The sequence below is a fragment of the Trachurus japonicus genome, chromosome 5, assembly GCF_045865225.1.
Source record: "Trachurus japonicus isolate A0001 chromosome 5, Traja_1.0".
Classification (NCBI taxonomy): Eukaryota; Metazoa; Chordata; class Actinopteri; order Carangiformes; family Carangidae; genus Trachurus; species Trachurus japonicus.
Window position 1 is genome coordinate 12518596 of NC_140911.1, and position 16691 is coordinate 12535286.

At 40.2% G+C, this 16691-nt stretch overlaps 2 protein-coding genes across 3 annotated transcripts; both read left to right on the forward strand.

The window, feature by feature from the left end:
* The first annotated feature begins 816 nt into the window (after positions 1–816).
* On the forward strand, positions 817–5882 carry gnl3l (G protein nucleolar 3 like). The gene is made up of 15 exons (XM_085776333.1): positions 817–878; positions 975–1018; positions 2138–2245; positions 2335–2451; positions 2546–2629; positions 2738–2873; positions 3001–3104; positions 3228–3372; positions 4180–4267; positions 4352–4529; positions 4619–4761; positions 4856–4992; positions 5128–5294; positions 5392–5566; positions 5780–5882. The coding sequence occupies exons 1-15, from the start codon at positions 866–868 to the stop codon at positions 5845–5847; spliced, it is 1707 nt and encodes a 568-aa protein (XP_085632459.1). The 5' UTR covers positions 817–865; the 3' UTR covers positions 5848–5882.
* Positions 5883–6676: 794 nt separating this feature from the next.
* On the forward strand, positions 6677–14548 carry tfe3b (transcription factor binding to IGHM enhancer 3b). Of its 2 annotated transcripts, none has more exons than XM_085776334.1 (9): positions 6677–6821; positions 8604–8829; positions 8920–9144; positions 9644–9739; positions 10507–10618; positions 10735–10791; positions 11052–11127; positions 11279–11444; positions 12313–14548. In XM_085776334.1, the coding sequence occupies exons 2-9, from the start codon at positions 8638–8640 to the stop codon at positions 12769–12771; spliced, it is 1383 nt and encodes a 460-aa protein (XP_085632460.1). In that variant the 5' UTR covers positions 6677–6821; positions 8604–8637; the 3' UTR covers positions 12772–14548. The 2 variants fall into 2 exon arrangements, with proteins under 2 accessions (XP_085632460.1, XP_085632461.1); XM_085776335.1 differs by having other exon boundaries at positions 11297–11444.
* The last annotated feature ends 2143 nt before the right edge of the window (positions 14549–16691 follow it).

The window sequence follows — 16691 nt, forward strand, 5'->3', positions numbered from 1 at the left end:
AACAAAGGAAATTCAAAGGATTTAACAGTCAGTGTAGTCAGAGGGACATTATTTAGACAATGTGCAGGTCCCAGATTCAATCCAGGTACAAGGATCAGATTTACTGACATCGCTATGAAGAGTTCAGACAAGTTTTTGGCAGCAGAAAGCAATAAACAAGATGGTAGCCAAGCCATACATAATAATGATTATTTCATAATTAATTAGGGATGCCTGTGATTTCCCAGGCACACTAAGCAAGTATGCACATTCAAAGCTGATTTGTGATCATAGACTAATCAACACAGCTGCACAGTAATCCCCCTGCTGAACCAGCTATACATGCATTGAAAACATTTTAATGCTGGTTTTGCTGCTGCCCTCTAAACTTGTATTTGCACACAATGGAGGGAAATATAGGCCTACCTTGTTTAATGGCTTGGCTGGAAAAGGAAGAGATCATCTATTTGCTCACATAATTTGATTCCTTCACATGACATCTGACATGGCAATTGGCAAATGCTTCTCTAGACACCACATAAGCTAATAGCCTAAGCAACAAAGCAGAGAAGGAGAAGGAAAGACCATCAATGGTGAGAAAGGGCAGCTGCTCGATCAGTTTTAGATTAGATCAAATTTTAGTTCAATATTGATATTATAGTGGATAATAATCTAATACAAATTTTTACTATTATTTTGGTGGTATTAACGATGGCATTTATAACACATAAGAAGGCTAATTACGGTACGACCCCTTTGATACTCTGGGAACACAGCGGAAGTCTGTGCTCTTTTATTTTGAAAGCCGGCCGGATGTTGTGGATGACGTCGCTGCGCGCGCATGTCCACCCAGCTGCCACACACGTGAAATCGGAGCGGAGCAGACATGTCCAAAGCAAGTATGTATTTATATCGGTTATGACCAAATGTGTATTTACTCTCTGATTAACTGCGGCTTCGTCTGAACGGATTCTGTCTTTTGTTGTGTTTCACAGAGCAGAAACGAGCCAAACGTCTCGGCTTCCTGGGAAAGTTCAAGGTAAGTTAAGCTAATGTTCACTGTGGTGGCTAACTTTACTGCTGCGGCTACGAGCCAACATCTTGGCCCGAAGTCCGGCGTGTTGTTCGGCGTTTCACAGCATTATAGCAGGTTTTCAGAGTGTAATATTTGAATTATAGCTCAGCCTTTACTCCACGACAAGTGTCACATTATGATGTCAGGCAACACACACTGGACATAGGCTGACTAGTGACTACTAACAGGATGCAGCAGTGCCATTGACATGTAGAGTTGTATCTTTATCTAAAAATCCATATAAATGACAAGAGGTAGTAACAGCTATAACAACATGCATAATTACCTCAATACAAATCATATAAAAAAAAGATTAACTTGAAGTCCAAAAAATAGGTAGGCTATAACAAATACGAAATACAAAACACAGCAAAACGTAGCTTAGATAAAGAAAAAAAGAGAGAAATGATGCCAGGGGTAAAGATAAAAACATGGAAAATTACTTAAATGAAAGACAGTGTATAAGTTTTAATAGCTTTTTTATTATGTTTTGGCAAATCTAAACTAAGCATATTAATAAGATGAGGATGATTAGGTAATGATCCCACTAATATTTTGTGTTGAAGATGTAATAGATATACAGATATGCCACAATTTACACATATGTATGGAATGGATACAGTTTCAGTGTGACAACCACAGAGGACGCAATGTCAAAACCATTTCTATATTGAACAAACAAAGATCAAACTGGGTGCCACTGATGAAAGATTTTGATTTAACCTTCCCTCACCATATTTATTTACTCTGGGAGAGTCCAGACCATGTTTACATTTGGCATTAAAGTAAGGGCACACAAGTTACTATACACTGCCAGTGGAAATGATATAGTACAGTCAGTGACTGTATAGTACAGTCAGTGACTGTACTATACAATTCTTCTCAAGTCAGAAGAGTTGTGGATGATATTTCTGTTTTTTCTTTTTCTTTTTTCTTTTCTGTTCTTTAGTTTACTACCTCAGTTATTCTTAAGTTTTGATAAAGTTAATGTTTAACTTCTCAGGTTACTCTATGATGCATTTAAAATAAACTAAAAATAAAAGGGATTATTCTACAACATATTTGTGATGTTTCTGCCCACAGACTAAAGATGGACAAAAGCCTAATGCTGCCGGACGGACAAAGACTGCAGAGCAGTCGACTGTGCAGCAGGTCAAAGACAGAAAACCAGAGGAAATCAGGAAGCAGAGGGTGAGTCGGTGAACGTCATGCCTGTACTCACATTTTGAGGTGACGCTGTTGATATTCAGAAGGTTAACCAACCAATTTCTTTCAATTAGCTCCTAGAGCTCCAAGAAAAGCAGAAACTCTCCAGAGAACGAGAGCTCATGAAGCGGAGGAATTTGCAAAGCTTTCAGAATGACATCCTACAGCGACAGAGGGAGTTTGAACAGAGGGTAAATGTCAGCCTGCTCACTGCAAATGGGCACAGTTTGATTTGCTGCAGTTTGCTGTTGTACTGATTAGCATTTTCCTTTTTTGTGTTCACAGGAAGTGGAGATGCAGAACTTGGAGAAGCATGTCAACTTTGAAAATGAGAATTCAAGAAAGGCGTATTACAGAGAATTTAAAAAAGTATGCACACTATCCATGAATGACATGAACTGGATGATGAATATTACAATTTTATAGGCAGATACATATATGTGTCACATCAATGGTGTGTGTTTATTTATTTTAAAGGTAGTAGAGGCTGCAGATGTGATCTTGGAAGTTTTGGATGCACGTGACCCTCTTGGCTGCAGATGTCCTCAGGTGGAGCAGGCTGTCATTCAAAGTGGAACAAATAAGAAAATAGTTTTGGTACTTAATAAAATTGGTAAGTTACTCAAGTTGGGTTTACTGTCAAAACTTCTGTGCATTTGGTTGGACAGCAAATTAGATTTTTATTTATCGTGTCAAATATTAGATGCTTGATTTATATGTTTTTGTTGTTGTTATTGTAGATCTGGTGTCAAAGGAAATAGTGGAAAAGTGGATAAAGTACCTCCGTAATGAGTTTCCCACTGTGGCTTTCAAAGCATCTACCCAGCAACAGGCCAAGAACTTGGTACAGTATGCACTTAAATGTTTGGATGATTTAAAAAATACTAAATGTCACCTCATATTCTTAAAGTATAGAACAACACAATTTCACGTTAACTCTAAACCCTTTGTCTCCTGATATTTACAGAAACGCAGTAATGTTCCAGTGACACAAGCCCCCACAGAGCTCCTCAACAGCAGCGTGTGTGTTGGCGCAGACTGTTTAATGAAGCTTCTTGGTAACTACTGCCGCAACCTGGACATAAAGACAGCCATCACGGTTGGTGTTGTAGGTAAGTCAAGTCCCCCATCACGTAAATACACCTGTTTTTTCTTCTTTGTACGTGAAGCTGCTGTGAAGTCTGGGGACATGGATGGACGAGACTTTCAGAAACAATGACACAGATGCTGACAGTGAAAGGAGGACGGATAATGAAAGAAAAATGTTGATGAACTTGTGTTTGCTGCAGGTGTTGTCCAGTTCAATTTTGCATTTTAATGCTGGGTCTGCTTTTGCTATTCCTTGGCCGTAGTATTTCCTGCAACTAATCGACTCTAGACAATCTGCCTAAAGCCTGGTACACACATAAAGATTTTCTAAATCTCAACAGATTTTGTATCCGTGAGAAATATTGAACAGGTTTAACAGTTACGATCGTCAGCCCCAACCATTGTCCGAGCAGGTTGTTGGGAAAAATTGAATCTAAACACACCTCACACCACAGGATAATCTCGTAGGAAAATGTTTAGAGCCATCAGATAATCAGGCGTTTGCTGTCCTTGGTTGGAAATCGAGCCAAAATCAGCCTGATTATCTTCATGTGTGTACCAGGCTTCAACACACCTCTGGATGTGGATAGTTTCTGTTTTACAATAGAATAGAAAATACTTCATTAATCCCTAGGAGGGAAATTCAGATTGTCCAGCAGTTTACATAACCTTAAATAATATGATATAAATGATATAAAATGATTATAAAAAGTAAAAACATGTACAGTATAGCCTAACAAATGTTTTAAAGTGCTGTTTTAAAATGAACATCTTGTAGTGTGGATGTAGCCTGAGGTGAGATCAATTTTTGTGCCATTCCTGTGTTGCAGGTTTTCCTAATGTGGGAAAGAGCAGTTTGATCAACAGTCTGAAAAGGGCAAGAGCGTGTAACGTCGGAGCCACTCCTGGAGTCACCAAGTGAGTTCACAGTCAGATGTCAACCCTGAAACATCTCATGAAGCAGCACTCGGCTGACATTCACACCTGTCTGATGGGTTTCAGGTGCCTTCAGCAGGTGCATCTGGACAAACACATCAAGCTTCTCGATTGCCCTGGCATCGTCATGGCAACTTCGACGACTGATGCAGCAATGATTCTCCGTAACTGTGTGAAGATCGAACAGCTGGTGGATCCTCTTCCACCCGTCGAAGCCATTCTCAGACGGTGCAACAAGGCGCAGGTCTGTAGCCGCCTGTCACGTTTTCAGATGTTGCTTGATTGTGTGTTTTGCACACTGTAATAATGTTAGTGTTTCTGTTGGGTGCACAGATCATAGAGCACTATGGAGTACAAGACTTTCACACAGCGCTGGAGTTCTTGGCATTACTTGCCCAACGGCAAGGCAAACTGAGGAAGGGAGGGCTGCCGGACACCGATAAAGCAGCAAAGAGTGTATTAATGGACTGGACAGGGTCAGTAAAAATTTGGATATTTGGAAGAAAATAGATATTTAGTCATTGTTCTTGTCATTGTGTTAATGTCATCATGTGATTTTCTTTTTTTCAGGGGAAGGATCAGCTACTTCACACACCCTCCAGAGACACACACACTGCCCACACACGTCAGTGCTGAGATTGTTACAGAGATGGGGAAAGCTTTTGACTGGGATGAGCTTGAAAAGGGGAATCAAGAGGTTCTTGCTGGTGAGTGAGATTTTATACCTTGTTTACCAAAAGAAAAAAAAAAGAATGATTCAAAATGTTCTACAGTAGTTTTTAAAATACCCAAAAAACGGTAGTTGCCGCAGAGTTTGATTTGATTTTTTCCCCATGCTTCAGAGTCATCTTGTCCTGACGTCCAAATGGGATTCTGTATGGAAACCTCTGGAATGACGCAAGGTAGCCAAGGTGAACCTCCGTCTAACCTGGAAATGGAAAAAGGGGCCATGGAAAATCCAGATCTTAAAGATGAAGCTGAATCCATGGAGGATGACCAGGACACAGAGGTGAGAAACAACGGAGCCTTTACAGCTTCAGTGTTCATTGTAAATGCAGGTCATCCACCTAACTTTTTTTAATTTCTCACATTCTCCCTCAATATAGTTTGGACCCATGACAGTGGAGATAAAAGCTCAGAAATCAAAGACTGATGCATCTGCGAATGAAGCTGCATCCAAGGCTCCAGGTCTGAAGGATATCTTGAATGTGGATCCTCTACAACAGGGCCAAGCACTCCTGGCTGCTGGCAAGAAGAGGAAAAAGCAGCAGAAAAGAGCTGGTTTGTATAAATATCAGCCCCAGTCTAGGGTTGAATATTGTTTCATCCGATCTGTGATTTCATTAAATCTATTACATGTAGTTTTCATTGTCACATAAAAGACATTTCAAGACTTGGTGGTTTAATCTTGATGTGGTTTTGTCTTTACATGACACTGATTGTATCTTGAGCTACAAAAAAATTGACAAGTCTTTCTTTTTCTCTTCTCCATAGACAAAATTGCCACGAAACTCTCAGACACCTTAACAGCTGCGATGGACTTCTCATTTGCAGACAGCTGATTTATATAAGATTGCAATAAAACATTTGAAAAAAATCATTTTGTTTTGTCTTGTATTTGTTTTAACAACACAAATTGCTTTTACATAAAGAGGTTTCGGTTTTGGGGACACCTGATCCTTATTCTTTTGTTTAAGGCAGAGGTCTTCAACAGGGGGTCTGCGAAGGTACTGCAGGGAGGTCGTGAAATTTTAGGTTGATTAGACAATTTTTAAATATTTGATTTCCACATTTATGTTTAAAATAAAAATGTCAATTTGAACAGCTTGTCTGCATGATTATCATGCAATTGATGATATTGGCATTAGTATCAGTTAACAAGATCTGTTTAAATGGCAGTGGCACGGCCGCCCTACTTACTGCACCTGTACATGTTTAGAATAAAAACATGGATATGATCATGTGTATTATTTAAATATTGAATGCACAATAACAACGTTTGTTTATGGCACTAGGCCCAGTTTAATATAAAACACAATTTTATACAGTGGGGCAGGGTCCCTGCTCCATCTCTCCATCAGTTTGGGGCTCCTTGGTCTGAGAAACGAATATCTTTCATAATCTAGGCTACTGATCCTTACAACAGATGACTAATTTTTTTTTTTTTGCATACTTTGTAACCGCAGCGCTTCCTACATACAGAAACACTGTTTGAGTTGTACTTTAGCTTGAGATCAATTAATAACCTTAAAGTAAAAACCTTAAAGTTTTGTGGTTTTCCTGAACTCTGTGCCCCAGGTGACACCGCTGTCCAAGTAGTCACCTCACAGCTGGAAACAACGAGTTCCGGGTAACACGCGGCGCCTGGTGACGTCAGCCCGTCGGCTCGAGGAGGTAAACAACGTTGATCAGAGCTATCGACTATCGACTGTCGGAAGAGCTTGTATTCACCGAACAGAAAGAAAGAAATGGCAAAGAAAGCGGAGGAGTTCGGGGATTTATGGCTGTGACCACGTCAAACTAACCTAACAATACAGTACGTGTTTATCCAAACCGACTTATTTACTTACTTTAACTTACGTACTTAAAATGTTTAGCTAGGTAGCATTAGCTAGCTACTTAGCTTAGCCTCAACTTCCCATTTTTAACTTTGCCGTGCCCATGTTGTTAGACGTCGATGAAACACCGCTGTGTGCCACAATTTATCGACAGTGATCGCTGGTTTGTAGCCGTAAAGTCGCTGTAACTTGAGTATTTTGTGTGTTAAAGGCAGTTTTTTTTGCGGTGTGGGCCCGTTAGCAGCACCGAGCTGTCAACTGAACTCCGCTAACTCATGGCGTTAGAGCAGAGCTTTGCCAAAAATAGATATTACGAAAACGGCTAAAAGCAGGCTGGTTAAGCAGTTAATGAACCTGTGTAAGTGGCTTTTTACAGCACCCAAACATTAACGTGACCTGCTGCCGCCACAGTTTGTTTGTCTGAACCGTTTGCGAAAGGGACAACACGATTTAAACATGACCCACACATGGGATTAAGAAGAGGCAACACTGACAGCCACTAGTCTGAAGACTCCCACCACAACCACACGCTTTTATTGTGTGACTGTCCGTATTTTACTATCAGTGGTTAGAGCATTAACTCGTTTTACTTCGAGAGTGTACGTAACCAGAAGACAAGGTGTACAAAGTCTGAAATCTGTATACAGACCCTACAGGATGTCCAATATTGTGCAATAGCCAGTGAGGGAAAAGCGTAATGACTAAAGTGTGCACACCTGGAGGATGACAAGGCACAGATTATACACCAATGTGTGAAGTGCAGCGTATGGTTTGTGAGTGAGGTGAGAGTTGTTGGTTAAAACTTGGAGAGGGTTCAATGTGTCCACGCTGTCTCTCAGAGGAAGATCTCAGGTCAGAGGGTGGAAGAAATGGTACTAGGTGTAACTGGAGATCAAGAAATTAGAGTATTATAATGTCTAATCAAGATAATTGGAGGCTACACATAAAAAAACAAAACAGATTGTAGCACACGAACGAAGTCTGCTGAATTGTCCACACTAGTTGGACACTAGTTGTGGGCCTTTAAGTATAATTTTGATGTTAGGATATAATAATAATTCTCTCTCTCTCTCTCTCTGGTTGGGTTCACTGTCATATGAAAATATATTGATCAGCAAATTTTGCAGCTGCAACAGGATGTCAGTCTGTCAGTTTTGCTTCTCAGTGCTGATCTGTCACTGCATTGACAATAGACTACAGGTGAACATAAGATGTTATTGAGATGAGAAACAAACGCACACCATAGTTCTTTTAGAGGTTCTGGCGATGGAATATGTTAGGAAGGAAAGAGAAACGCTGCACACTCAACTCCAAGTGCAATACATTTCTTGCACTTGGAGTTGAGTGTGTGGCCTCTTTCCTTCTGAACATAAGATATTAAACAACTCACTTGGTCATCTGTATCTGGATGGTGGGACATTGTGGCATTTTTGTGTAATAGAGAGAGAGAGCAGCATTCATGGGGGGCAAGATGAGCCATCTGTCTTCCTGTATTGGTCTAGGACCAGTTATTGTTGGTGACTACACCCCAAAAAGGATTCTTCATGCTCAGTGTTGAAAATGTTGGTCTGTGATGTGTGTAGAGGAGATCTTTGCGAGGGTGGGATCAGTTGGCATTTGTAATCCTGGAAGAGAGTTGGCAGTTTTGAGAAAATCCATTGAAATAATAAGGATAGAGTCATAATTTAGCTACACTACACTTTGTGAAATTGTCTTGTTACTTATCTATAATGCTCCTTTGTTCTGTTGTTGTTTTCCAGCTCCATCCCTAGATCTGGATATATCTCCTCAGCCATGTCGTCACGTGTGTTGCTACGGCAGCAGCTGATGCGAGAGCAAGCCCAGGAGCAGGAGAGACGTGAGGCCCAGCAGCAGGCCTCTGCCTCTCAGCTCCGGGCCTCTGACTCCACTCCAGCCATCTCTGTCACTCTTCCCCCAAATGCTGCCCGTCCTCCTTCAGCACAGGTGCCTGTGGAGGTGCTGAAAGTAAGAGCTTCCTGTTTGTCACTTTTTCTTTTGGTGAGGTTCGATCATGTCATAACATTCGTCCATAATGGCTGTTGATATGATCATCAGGTGCAGACCCACTTGGAGAACCCCACCAAGTACCACATCCAGCAGGCACAGAGGCAGCAGGTGAAGCAGTACCTCTCCACCACTCTGGGCAACAAGGCGGTTACTCAGACCCTGGGCATGTCCCCAGTGCCACAGTCCAGCTCTGCCCCAGAAGTTGCTCTTACTGCCAGCAGTGCCCCCAACAGTCCTATGGCCCTGCTTAACATTGGATCCAACAAGGAGGAAGTAAGAGAAATCCCTCTGTATTGTCGGTAATTTAAGGTCATGTCTGTGGGTTTGGTTTGCTGCTGCTGAAGATTACACAACTTTATCGAAAGTTGCCTTTCTGCAAATTTGCAGGGTTTTTTTTAGAAGCTAAATGTCTAACCTTCTGCTCACTTCTTGCTTAATTATTTTTTTGTTTGGTTTGCAGTGGTGTGCCTAAAGGCCCCACTGTAATGATGCATACCTTTTTCTTTTTTATCATACCCTTGTTGACCTGTTGTCACAATAAGATGTTAAATACTGCACCCACTGTTAAACCATCCCAGCACTGCTCCTGCATGCTTTTCTGCTCTTTGAAATCAGGCCTCCTTGGAACAGTTTCTAAGGTTTAAATATTGAATGTTGGCTTTCATTTAAGACTATTTAATGTTACAAAGTACATGTCATATTGATTACTTATAGACATTTAACCCCAGAGAGTTTAACTTACTTTATACCACTGTTGTTCTGCTTTATCTAGATTGATGATGTGATCGACGACATCATTAGTCTTGAATCCAGTTTTAATGACGACATCATTACGTTGATTGACTCAGGTCTTCAGCTGCCCAGCACGGTATGGAGAACAATTTATTGATTTGAATGTTGAATACTTCCTCTATATTGCATAGGTTCCTCTGTTATTATACAATGGCAGAATAACACTGGATACCAGAGGTCTGTCACATATCTTTTTATTTCTGAAGTGTGTGTTTTTTTTTTGGTTTCTGTGAATTGATGTCACTTTTATGTGTGGAATTCTGAAGTCATGGGAGTAAATATACACTTTTAGCACTTGGCTACTATTCGTCACAGAAGTGCTGCCTGGGTGGAGTAAAGCTAGAGGATACAAGACAGGGAGAAGAGAGACAAAGTAGATAGTGCTCAAAAAAGTGTTTTATGTAGCTGCCAGGTTAACTACACTTTTGTCAGAGAAGAGAGGGTTTCCCAAAAATTTTTGCCGGGAAACAAAAAATGAGGATTATGGTGATGCTATTGGAGGAGAAGAAAAAGAAGCACAGTGAGGTAAATCTTTTGTGATATTTGACAGAGCTTGTCTATTACAGATGAATGTCAATACATATTGCTGTTTACATAAATGGTTAGATTTTGTTCTTTATTCTTACAATGTAATCCTAATGGCTGTCTCTTCTGTGTGGCACGGTTGCATTGTGCAATATGAAGTGGCAACAGAAAACAGTGTTAAATCTGTTGGGAACTGGTGGAACTGGTTGCTCTGAGGATTTTAAACAGGAATAGGGAAGACTTCCTTTTTAAATATTTGCTTCTAGGTTCTAGATGAAAATTGAGGAAATATATTTGACACGTTTTATATTTCTGTAGCTCCCAGGAAACCTGTTGGATGTATATCACAGCCCTGGAATGGCAGCACCCACCCTCACAGTCAGCAACTCCTGCCCCGCTGATCTTCCAAAAATTAAAAGGGAAATTACTGGTACAGTAACATGCTAGTACAAGCATACCTGTATATCTTTTTTTTTTTTTAAGGTGCAAGAAACTTTGTGATTGACAACATTTCATGGTATGAAAAACAATGACTCTGTCTTTCAGATGCAGACACCAAAGCCATGTTGAAAGAGAGGCAGAAGAAAGACAACCATAACCTCAGTAAATGAAACTTTATTTAACAATTCACTTCCTTGTTTAATCTGAATGAAGTAACAGCACAGATATAGTGAGATTCTAAATGATGCTAATAATGCAGAGCAAGGCAGATTTAAGTAGTGATTAAGTTCATGTATTTTTTTCCTGTTTAACTCCATGCACATGTTTACCAAATAACACCTGATGACAGCTGATTGTTGACTAAACTTACAGTATGTGTTTTTGCTGCCCCTCTCCCTCTGCTTTTTCTTGCATGTATACAGTTGAGAGGAGGCGAAGATTCAACATCAATGATCGCATTAAGGAGTTGGGTACTCTTATACCCAAGTCAAATGACCCGTAAGTGATTTCTGCTTTTTAGGATGTTCATTTTCATAGTTATATTGTTTGAATTTGTGCAGCGGTTGTGTAGTAAGAAAACATGTACGTATAATTTTTTCTGCTTTTTTCATTGTGCCTATATCTTTAAATGTGTCTACGACATTTACTGGTATGACAATGGGCACAGTGAGATGCGTTGGAACAAAGGCACCATCCTGAAAGCTTCAGTAGATTACATCAGGAAGCTTCAGAAGGAGCAGCAGAGAGCCAAGGACGTTGAGATGCGACAGAAGAAACTAGAGCAAGCAAACCACAGTCTGATGTTACGCATTCAGGTCAGTACCTGTTGGTCACATGTGCATATTAGTGCATAAGGCAGCTATGTATTGCTTGACTAGGAGTCACAGTTTTGGTTTCATACGTCAAAGTCACACTAGAGCTTTTAGATGAATGTTTTATTGAGTGGATTCCTGAATTTAAACGCAAGGATGCACATGTGCACCGGAGGCACAGGTGTGACTCATTTCTACATGCAAGAGAGACAGTAAAGCAAATAATGTGGTGGGAATCAGCATCCTGCTGTGCATTCTGCTGTAAAGATTTGTTTTACTTAGTCACTATAGCCTAAGTTGGTATGTAACCAAACCTGCCTGCGTGCAGACTACACATCCTGATTCTGAAATATTTATCAGTTAATGCTTTTAGGACATTTTGTTCTTTATTGATAGCTATGCCTGCATGTGAAATTGTTGTATCTGCTGGTTTTTGAAGGAGAAATTTAAGACATATCAACTTGTTGACATGGCAATACACTTCCTGAATTGAATTGACCATGTCTTATTATCAAATGAGTCATGATATCCCAAAGATGGACAGTTTGTCAGAGTTATGTATAATAATGTGACAATAAAGGAGGCATGAGTGACGGTTAATGGCCATACAAAACTACATTTGTTTGCAAGGAAATTCCTCTTTTTTTCATTCACTAGTCATGGCATCAAGGGCCAAAGGCTGTAAAGATCTCCAATATGCTTTGTGATGTAATTTATTTTATTTAGAAAGCATAGCCAACAGTCTTTCAAGTAAATGTTTATTGTTAGGGAAATTACTTTTAAGCTGAAAAAACAGAAACTTGTCCTTGGTGTCTTTGTCAGTCACCCAGGACTCTGTGTCTTAATGTCAATGTGCTTTTGCTCTTCTCAGGAACTGGAAATGCAGGCACGGCTCCACGGCCTCTCCAATTCCAGCAGCATCTCTTCTGGTCTTGGCTCCGATCCCTCCCTGCTCCAGCAGCAGCAGATGCAACATGGCGGCCAGTCTCTGCCTTCCGGTGCGGTGGGAGCCGCCTCTCAGAACCTCCTCGGTCTGGGAGCTGTCGGACAGCCTCTGCCGGCCTCCTTCCTGTCCCCACCCTCCTCGGACTCTCCTGCAGGAGTCACCATCAGCAGCCCTCTGGACCTTGGCAGCCTGAGCTTTGCTGAGCTTGACGACACCTCAGCTTCAGCGCTCTATCCTGACGTGGGCTTGGGAGACATTCTTATGGACGACGGGTGCACCCTGTCTCCAGAGAGGGTGGGCGACCCACTCTTCTCTCCTTTGTCACCAGGTGCCTCTAAAACCAGCAGTCGCAGGAGCAGCCTTGAAATGGACGAGGACTTGTGATGAGCCCTGTGCGGCAATCAGAGACTTTCTGTAGGGACAAGAATGTCGGGAAGTGCAGTCTATCCTTAAATAACGTGAGTCTATTTATAGGACTGTAGAATTGAACTTAGAAAAGCAAAACTAGCTAACATTAAGATCAAAACTAACAAAAACGTTGCATCAGGAGAAACTAAGTTCTTCTTGAATTTTTTTGCCATACAGACCTAATTATTGTTATTCCTGTTTGGAGCAGGTCAAATGATTATGTCTGGATTTATAAATGCAATCTTATTAAAATGGAATATTGTATAATAGGGGCATGGACTTAGCATTAAGAAATAATACATTTATTAAGTAGTTTTTAAGATTTTCTTCAGAGATTTAAGAGGGATGTAACGTTTGCTTGAATTTATCATGTGCTCATTTATAGGGAGGAAAGCTGTGAGGTTTCTTTTTCATGACAACAATGGCAGAACAAACTTATTAAGAGATGCCACCATGCATTATGTTCTTTTAATTTCCTTTTTTTTGTTTGTTTTTTCAACTGACTGGAATCAGGGTTTGTTAATAGCATTCACATGCTCATCTGTGTTGGGTTGTTTCACCAGCAGCTACAGAAGGGATCTTTGTAAAGTGAATTGGCACATTGTGAAATATTTACTGCATATTGTATATAAGAATATTTTATTTTGAGCAATTTTATTGCACCTTATTTTATGGCGGTCTATGCATTTTATGAGAGCTTTTATCTGTTTTTATTACTTTTACACACAGTGGACAGCTAATGCCCAGGTTGCATGTATTTGTAATAAACTTTGAGAGCAGTGGAAAATCACTTGCTGCTGCAGCTAGTTAGCCAAAGCAGGACTTCTTCCAGAGTAGCTACAAATTACAAATCAGCGTTTTATTTTTGAATATATTCACTCAGTCAATGGAAATGCAAGAGAGTGTGAAGAAACAATTTTATCCTTTTACAATAGTACTGTAGTTCATTACATACTTTTTTGATACCTGAATAATAGTTTGATAGTTTCTTCTGACTAATATCTGTGTTGTCAGTAACAATTTGTCTCCATTAACCATGGTGATCACTGAGTGATTTTACCAGTTAGCATGTTGAACCAAGACTGTTGCTTTTTTTTTTTTTTTTTTTTTTTTAAGATCTAATGGATATATCTATTAATGCTTTATTGCTCTCGGTAGAATGGATACGGAGGGCTTTGACCTTCTATTACACCAACCACTAGTCTCACCTCTGTGTTAATAAGGTATAACTGTTTGTTGTGTGAAACCTGAAATGCAATTATTACTCTCTAAACAAACTTTAGAAAGCTGCTTAAAGCAACTTTATGTACAGTGAATGAACGTTTTTGAGAAAGTACCTTCATATGTGTAGTAGTTTTTTGTTTTGTTTTTGTTTTTTTGGTAACACAGATATACTGTTTTTTTTTTTTTCTCCAACACGACCTCCAATTTAACGATACACTTAAATTTTGAACTATTTCATTTAGCAATTTTAACAAAGACTTCCAAAAAATAATGTACTTAAGATCATAGCACTGATATGAATTGATGGTTTCAGACATTTTTAAGGTGCCCTCTCCTTTTTATTGACAACTTTGAGGTTCATATGATCACCCCCCCATCCTTATTCACTCGCCACAGTATTAATCACAGTTGTCTTACCCTGACATATAATGGAGTGCTAACATGGACTGTTAACCATACACGTAACGTTTGTGTGTTGTCCCCGCAAGTTGGCTTTCAGAAGATTTTAACAAATAAATGATTCCCATTGGATCATGTCCATATGTGGTTATTTTTTTGCAAGGGAATGGCATCAGTGTTAGAGCATTTGAGAGATTTCCATAGCAAGGTCCTGGCACTCTGCCACCTGATATCACAGATGAGACAGTCACACAGGGACAGCCACAGAGGTTACGGTGGTCGGTGAGATCCAGGAGAGGCTGCAGGAAGCTGGGCTCGCAGCCACACAGATAGGAGCAGAGTGACCCATTGCACTTATTACACCCTCCCATGGTGTCCAAGAGAAGCTCTTGTGGATGGCAGAAGAGATGGGCCAAAAGGAAGGGAAGAAAAAAGAACTCAGGCATTTTTAAGCGTCTTCACCCTCGTTCTTTAACACCAGTGGTTTTGAAGGGTGGAGGCAAGGCACTCTTAAGTTATGGCTGGTCTTTGTGTACACAGCTTGTGCTACACATGGGTACTGCCCTATCACATTACTTTTTGGATTCATTTGCAGGTTGGATTCAGCAGGAACATCTGCATAAGACATGAACAAATCAGTACGAAATGTTCTTTGCTTCATATAACTGAGTACATTTCTGGATGTCTATTTGATTTCATGTACTTGTACTTCTATTTTATACCATTCTGTACTTCAGTCATACTATAATAATCAGAATCACAAATGTTTTGTTTTGTTTTGCCAAGAGCAGTAAAGGTCACTTTACAGCACAAAGAACTTGACATGGTGTCAGGTACAAGCACAAAAGGTACAAAAAATTGTAAAAAAGTAGGTAATTAAGTAAACTTAAACTTCTTCTGCTTAAACTGGTGTGATGTGTGCACTTTTTCTGGTGTGAGTTTAAAGTCTCTCAGCAGAGTTCTGAACAGCCTGGAGGCGATAAAGTTCCTTTTGGCTCAGACATGTAAAAAGGCTGCTGCAGTAGTGAAGCGGGAAGAGATAAATGCACGAATGATCATCTCAGGTTCTGGCTTTGACACCAAGGTTCTCAACTTTTAGAGATGTTCCTCAGCTGAAAGAAGCAGTTCCCAATCAATTTGTGTGTGTGATGCTCAAGACACATAGCTGAGTCAAAGACAACACCCAGATTGTGAAGACTCGGCTGGATGGACGAGCCTAAGGTACCCAAGTGATGCTTGATGAGGGGGATGCGAGTTTGGGGCAATCATCAAGGTCTCTGTCTTTTCTGAGTTGAGTTGAAGGAAGTTTGTACTTAAAGCAGAAGTAAGCGATCCGGTCGTTTTTGCTAATGCTGCGTTCCAGGCAGGCTTTTGAAACCGTAAATTACAGCTTCAAGTCACAACTTACGACTTTGTAGCGTTTCAGGCAACCCACTCGTGTTTTTCCGACCTGTTTTACCTGTGAAAGTCACTATAACGGCCACTCGTAACTTCCGACCGGTGAACTCGTACCAGATTGAACTGGTATGACTTCACAGGTCGGAAAAACACGAGTTACGAGTTTCCTTGAACGCACCGTAACAGTCCTCGTCCCTACGTCGCCACATTCACGGTGTCCCTTGGCTGCACACACAGCCCTGCATGCCGTTCTCTCTCCTCATTGGATAAAAACTGTAGGATACGATAAATGTTTTCTCCTCGGCTCAGAGCAGAGCAGAGTGACTGACAGACCCGTGTTTCGGTCCAAACACTCTATGTAAGTGATTGCTGTCGGAAGATATAACTATTTATGACTTATATTAACACAAATATATCACTTACTTCTGCTTTAACCACTGTTTGATGGTAGTCAGACAGCTGATAGAGATAAAATAAAAATATAATTAAATAAGACAAAATTAAATGAAATAGAATAAATTAAAAAATATTCTAGTGCAAAAATAATATTACCTGTCATTATTAGTTACTTTTGGGGTCAAGGTTTTACATAAGATAAATAAGCTTACTCAAGGTTTTAGACTATATATTATATCACTTAGGTTCACATTAATCAAGCAAACAGTACTTGAGTGAATTAAAATTAGCTTTACATAACACATAACATTGTATATTGTGATACATTATAATCACACAACAAGGACTGAGGAGGTTTTTGATAACCGCCTGTCTGCTGTTTGTCACAAGTCCGGCAGGTGGCGCCACAGCAACATCTGTTACAGTTCCACCAGCGAGGAAGAACACCGACCAATCACCGACGGCCTTTTTACGAGCGT